Source organism: Vombatus ursinus, unplaced genomic scaffold, assembly GCF_900497805.2.
Source record: "Vombatus ursinus unplaced genomic scaffold, bare-nosed wombat genome assembly UNPS02014801.1, whole genome shotgun sequence".
Lineage (NCBI taxonomy): Eukaryota > Metazoa > Chordata > Mammalia > Diprotodontia > Vombatidae > Vombatus > Vombatus ursinus.
In genome coordinates this window covers 4,925,753-4,931,752 of record NW_020954579.1, presented here as the reverse complement: position 1 = coordinate 4,931,752, position 6,000 = coordinate 4,925,753, and the positions used below count along the sequence as shown (strand labels likewise).

Sequence of the window (6,000 nt, the reverse complement as noted above, 5' to 3'; positions counted from 1 at the left end):
TCACTGGCAACTTTCAAATTTTATGATTTTGTGACACCCCTCCCCCCATAAACACACACTTAATTCCATAAAGGTTAATAGGTTTTAGTAGAGATAAACAAGTAAGATAGAGTCCTTACTTTCAAGGTTAATGTTAATGATTTGCCTAAGGTCACATAGCTGGTAAGTGTCAAGTGTCTGAGGCCAGATTTGAACTCTGGAAGTTCTGAATCCATGGCCAGTGTACCACCTAGCTGCCCCAGGGTTTACAGTCTAATAATCTCTCATATATGTGAAGACTTTTGACTATACTATATTAGCCCATATTTCAATTAAATCACCTGATAGTCTGCCTTTCCTTCTACAGAGTAAATAGTCCCATCAACTTTTTTTACATCCATTTTCCATATTTGGGTCATCAGGCTCTGGAAAGCTTCCCAGGTTTTGAGCTATCTCTTTGGTTTTTTTGTGAAAGTATGGTGAACCAAAGTGACCATAGCCTATTAAGGATCTGAAGTGTTTTATACCATCAGAGTAAATAAATGCCCCACCCTTCTTTGCTTTACATGACTGAAATTCACATAATGTTAGTTAGAAGACTCTTCATAGAAACCAAAGACATGAAAAGGACTTTGGAGACCATGCAATCTAGAGTTAACTGAACCTGGGTTCAGTAGACTTTTAAAAAAATTTTTTGCTCTATTTCAAAATGATTTGTTTCTTTTGAAATCTTATGTATTTTATTTTATGCATTTAAAAGCATTATTCTGTGAGGAGGCTCACAGACTTCAGATTGCTGGAGGAATCTTGTTCTAATCTAACTCCCTTATTTTACAGTGGAGGAAAATGAAGACCTTCACCAAGGTCACTCAGAGTTTCACGGCTGGACTAGAACTAGGTCCCAAGTCACCTAACCCTCGGTCTGAGGCTCTTGCCATTGTTCCACCCTGCCCTTTCTTGTTTTCATGAACTCTTGAAAGGATCCTTTCAGTGGGATATTCTCATGAGCACTGAAGGACCAGCTGAGAAATCAACACCAAGGTCATCTTCTCCATCTCATTCTCTTTCTTACCTTGCTCGCAGCTCTCTACTGTGCCATACTGAGCCAGCAGGCTGTCCAACACCTGTGAAAGCAAAGAAAAAGTCCATGGCCCACAACATCCCAGTCTTCTGAAAGCTCCATTTCAATTAACTGAACAAGCATTTAAGGCCCTACTTTGTGCTGAGCACTATGCCAGTCACTGGAGAGAGATACAAAGACAAAAACCAAACAGTAATTACTCTCCAGACGCTTGCGTTCTCTATGGGGGTCTACACTTCTGACAGCCCCTGCTTTCACTTAGAGGTACGACCTCTCCCAGAGGGCATTGAGACATATTCAGGGAATCTTGAAGAACTAAGGTGGGGGTGGAGGGGAGGATTTAGAATAATAATGATGATAATGTTGATGATAATAACAATAATAATAATAATCTATATATTGCCTACTATGTGCCAGGCACTGCTTTAAGCACTTTACAATTATTATTTTATTGATCCTCACAAGAACCCTGCAAGGTATGTGCTATTATTATCCCCATTTTACAGATGAAGATACTGAGACAAACAGAAGTTTAAGTGATTTGCCCAGGGTCACACAGCTAGTAAGTGTTTTGAGGCTGGATTTGAATTCTGGTCTTCCTGACTCCAGGGCCAGTGCTCTACCCACGGCACCATCAGCTGCCTCAGAGTCCATAACCTTTTGACAGTGAGGGTAAGAAGGAACAGAAAAAAAAAAAACCATCTGGATATTCTAATCTACCCATTGGCCTAGTTGATAGGCCAGACCAGCTGGGGAGAAGTTGTTCCTCTTCTTGTTTCAATCCTTAGAGAGCAAAGCTGTGATGAAAGCTGGTGGTTTTCCGACCTGTATCGCCTCCAAAAATGTGGAGACACATTATTTGACAAAGCTTGCCGGCCATATTTGTATGTATGAATCATCCCAGCTGGAAACACTTTTGCAAAAGAGCAACACATATATGTCTGGTATAGGCATCCTATTTCAGTGTCCCTGGCATAATTTATAACTGGAAACTGCCTGAAGGTAGGAACTGCTATCTTTCTTTCATCTGAATTTGCACCAGAAGCTAGCATAGGCTTTTGCCCACAACAATGGATGTTCAGACCAAGGGAATTCACCTGTTAGGCATTGGTCAAACTAGATGATTTCTAAGGCTACTTCCAATTTTTAAAATTCTAGGATTTAATGCCAAGAGAGAGCCCTGGGGCACATGAGCAAGTCTAGACTATCAAATGATGTGTACAAGGCAATAGAGAAAAGTACTAACTTTATAGTAAAGGGAAAACAGAATGATGTTAATGAGACATAAGCTGTGGTGGTGGCAGCCAGGTCTGGAGAGTTTAACTCCCTAAGCCAGTTTTCTGCCACTTTCAATGCTTTCAGGTGACATTCAATCCACAATCCCACTAGATCACTTGCACCCCCTCTCTCACCGCAAGGTGAGTCAGGTGATTAATGAGAAGCTAGGTGGTGTAGTGGAAAGAATGCTGGGCCTATAGTCAGGAAGAGCCAAGATCAAATCTGGCCTCAGGCACTTACTAGCTGTGTGACCCTGGGCAAGTTATTTAATCTCTTTTTGCCTTAATTTCCTCAACTATAAAATGGGGATAATAATAGCATCTATCTCCCAAGGTTGTTGTGAGGATAAAATGTGTAAGGTACTTAGCATAGTACGTGGCACACAGTAGGTGCTATATAAATGCCAGCAATGACGATGATGAAGAATGTGCCCTGGTATAGGGAAGGGGCTCAGAATCTGTCTCAACTTAGCGCTAGCCACCCAGGTTCTATGATGAGAAACTTTCCCTCCCTAACTATCATCCCTCTCCCCACCCCCCCCATTAAATAACAGCTGGGAATACCTTCCCTCCTCCGTATTCAATCCACAGACTTGGAATGAGATACACTTTCTTTCTATATACCTTCCAGGAATCTGTCTCTCCAGGAAAAATAGCTGCTTTTCCTCCTCCCCATCCTGAGGGTCCCCTCAAGGGCACTTACCTCCCAGCGAAGCTGGGGTGGGATATTTCGGATCTGAATTTTACGGCTCCTGAAAAGGAAAGAGAAAGTGATCAGTCACTCATGCCTGGACCATCATGTAGATGCCAAGATAATCCATGGCATTGCCATTAAAATTCTTGACTTTTGTTTCAACATCAGCTTCATTTGAAAAATATCTCTCCCTTTCCTCCCTACTTAGTGAGGGAATCATTGAACCAAACTGTAAAAAGTAAACAACACAAAAAGTAAGTCAGACCAACCAACATATCGAAAATGTCCAGCATTATATTTAATATTCCTCATCCCCTGGTCTCCCACCTCTGCAAGGCGGGGAGGGGTGTTGCCTATTTTCAACTCTTTTTGTGGGTCAGCCAGGCTTGGTCTTTGTAATTATATCTTTCAGTTCCATCTTTTTGTTCTTTCCAATTACTGCTATGGCATTGCCATTTCTAATAACCACAATAACCACATACATGCCATGGATACCACTATACAACCTTAATCCCCATCTCTCAAGGCTAACCTACTCACAGCTATTTCTCAAAGAAAGGCCAACAAAGTCATTGCCGCCAATTTTTTATAGTGGCAACATAGTGTAGTGGTAGGAAGTACTCAGTTTGGAATCAGAGTATCCAAGTTCAAATCTCAAATCATTACTGTACAACCCTGGCCAAGTCACAAACTCTGTGGGCCTCAGTTTTTCCATCCATAAAATGGTGTGGTTAGATTATCTCCAAGAGGTCCCTTCCAATTTTAAATCTATGGTCTTATGTGGATCTCAACGCTGTGGATATGAGGCTTGAGTTTGAGTAACTGAGAAGAAAGGGGCCCCATGTAGAACCTCTACTTTTCTAAAACTGGGTTATCAATAGTAGTATTATAGATTTAGGGAATCAGCTAAGCCATAAGAAGGGAGCTTATGGCTGGTTTCTGTCCCACTCACCCACCCACCCATTTCTGCCTCTCAGTAGCCATCTGTAAGTATACTACTTCCCACCATTCCCACCCTACCGTTCTCCCTAACAACATTCAAAATGTCAAAAGAATGCAAACTCTTTTTTTGTTTTGCACCACACTTCTTCCCCTCCCCACCCTGTTCATAGTAGATGCTTAATTTAGCACAATCTCTTCATTTTACAAGTAAGGAAACTGAGGCCCAGAGAGGCTGACTTTTTTGGTGACATGAATAAGTAAAGTCTACACTAATCAGTGCAATGAATGCACTGGTGGTCAGGTTCACATATCACAAATTACTTTAGCTGACCAAACATTTGCATAACTGTCTTTTTAGGTTCTTTATATCTTTTCACTATGAACACCCAGTGCTCAGAAGCCATGTCTTTTCATTCAGCTAGCACTGTACAGTGTCTAAGGGCCCAAGAGCCAGAAGATCCCTGCCTTGCTGAAGTCATTTACCATCTCTCTCTTAATTTCCAAACATGACAATCTTCTCTAGCTCCTGTTAGAAGTGAAAGCAAAGGGGCGGCTAGGTGGCATAGTGGATAGAGCACCGGCCCTGAAGTCAGGAGGACCTGAGTTCAAATCTGGCCTCAGATCAAACACTTGACACTTACTAGCTGTGTGACCCTGGGCAAGTCACTTAACCCCAACTGCCTTTAAAAAAAAAAAAAAAAGAAAAAAAAGCAAAGAAGATCAGAGTCACTTTGGCCTTTCATCAAAGAAAGGTAGTAATGAAGCCCCTTCTGGGAGGGGATAGCAGAACTCAATGATTTTAGAAAAAGCAGCAGCAGGTATAAATGCTTGTCTTATGACTGGATCTTGCTAATTTTGTTAATGCACAAGGAGGCCAAGATCGCATGGGCCTTGAATAATACCCTAGCAGAAAACAGGCTGAATTTAAAGTTAAAAAATTGGGGGTTACATCTTGGTTTATTACCTGCATGTAACCTCCTTATGCCTCAGTTTTCTCATCTATAAAATGGAGGGGTTGTTCTAAAATGGCTTCTAAAGTCCCTTCAAGCTCTTATCTATGATCCTACAAGCCTGGACAAACCTCTCGACTCACAGAGAAAAATCCTTCCAGGGCCATGGAAATGAACCCAGTGACCTCAGCCCCAGACCAAGCCCCATGCCAATGGTATTAAAAAGAGGAGAAAGATAAGGAAAATAGTCTGGAAAGCTCACTGCTGAGATAATGGAGGAGTTACACTATTATCTTGGGGGGGGGGAAGTAAAAGAAATAATTCCAACAGTCATCAAATCAACACTACTACCATTTCCTTACTAGGATGTGTCAATCAATTTACTCTATGACAACCACTGCAGTCCAAAGCACTCTTCTCTATGTGTTGTCTTTCTCCAGAAAATGTAACTCATTGAGGGTAAGGAGCACCTAGCTGGCTTGTATTATTGTGTCCCCAAGGCTTAGCACAGAACCCACCACAACTACAGTGCATTTCCCTAAGGGAATTTGTTTTTTATGTCCAGAAGAGCCCCAAAGCCTGGATAATTCACCAGCAGCTAACAGGATATGGCACTGTAACCACCATACAAATCTTTTGGAGTTTCCTTATTTGGAAAATGAGGGGGACAGTGCACAATCTTTGACCCAGCTATAGCACTACTAGATCAATACCCTAGAGACACAGATCAGAGAAAAGGGAAAAGGGACCCGGAAGACCCTTATGGACAAATATATTCATAGCAGCTCTTTCTGTCAACAAATTGTGGTATATGAATGTAATGGAATATTATCGTGAAGGGATCACTTCAGAGAATCATGGGTAAGGCTCATATGAAATGATGCAGAACATAGTAAGCAGAACCAGGAGAACAAATGATACCATAATAGGGTAAAAGAGAAACAATGTTGAAAGACTCAACTCTGACCAACCACAACTCCAGAGGGTCTGTGATGAAGCATCCTATCCCACTTCCTGACAGAGAGGAAGATTCAAGAGGAAAAATGAGACATACAAAGGAAAAATGAAAGCTTTACC

The 6,000-nt window shown here is 41.6% G+C and overlaps 1 protein-coding gene across 3 annotated transcripts in view; it reads right to left on the bottom strand.

Moving 5' to 3' along the window:
* The window catches only part of IGF2BP1 (insulin like growth factor 2 mRNA binding protein 1), a 57,187-nt gene that overhangs the window by 16,468 nt on the left and 34,719 nt on the right, over positions 1 to 6,000 (bottom strand). For all 3 annotated transcript variants that reach the window (XM_027873191.1, XM_027873192.1, XM_027873193.1), the window contains exons 3-4: positions 3,041 to 3,089; positions 1,052 to 1,103 (exon numbers count right to left, since the gene is read on the bottom strand). In XM_027873191.1, the coding sequence (XP_027728992.1) occupies positions 1,052 to 1,103; positions 3,041 to 3,089 (101 nt within the window). The remainder of the gene's footprint in view (positions 1 to 1,051; positions 1,104 to 3,040; positions 3,090 to 6,000) is intronic.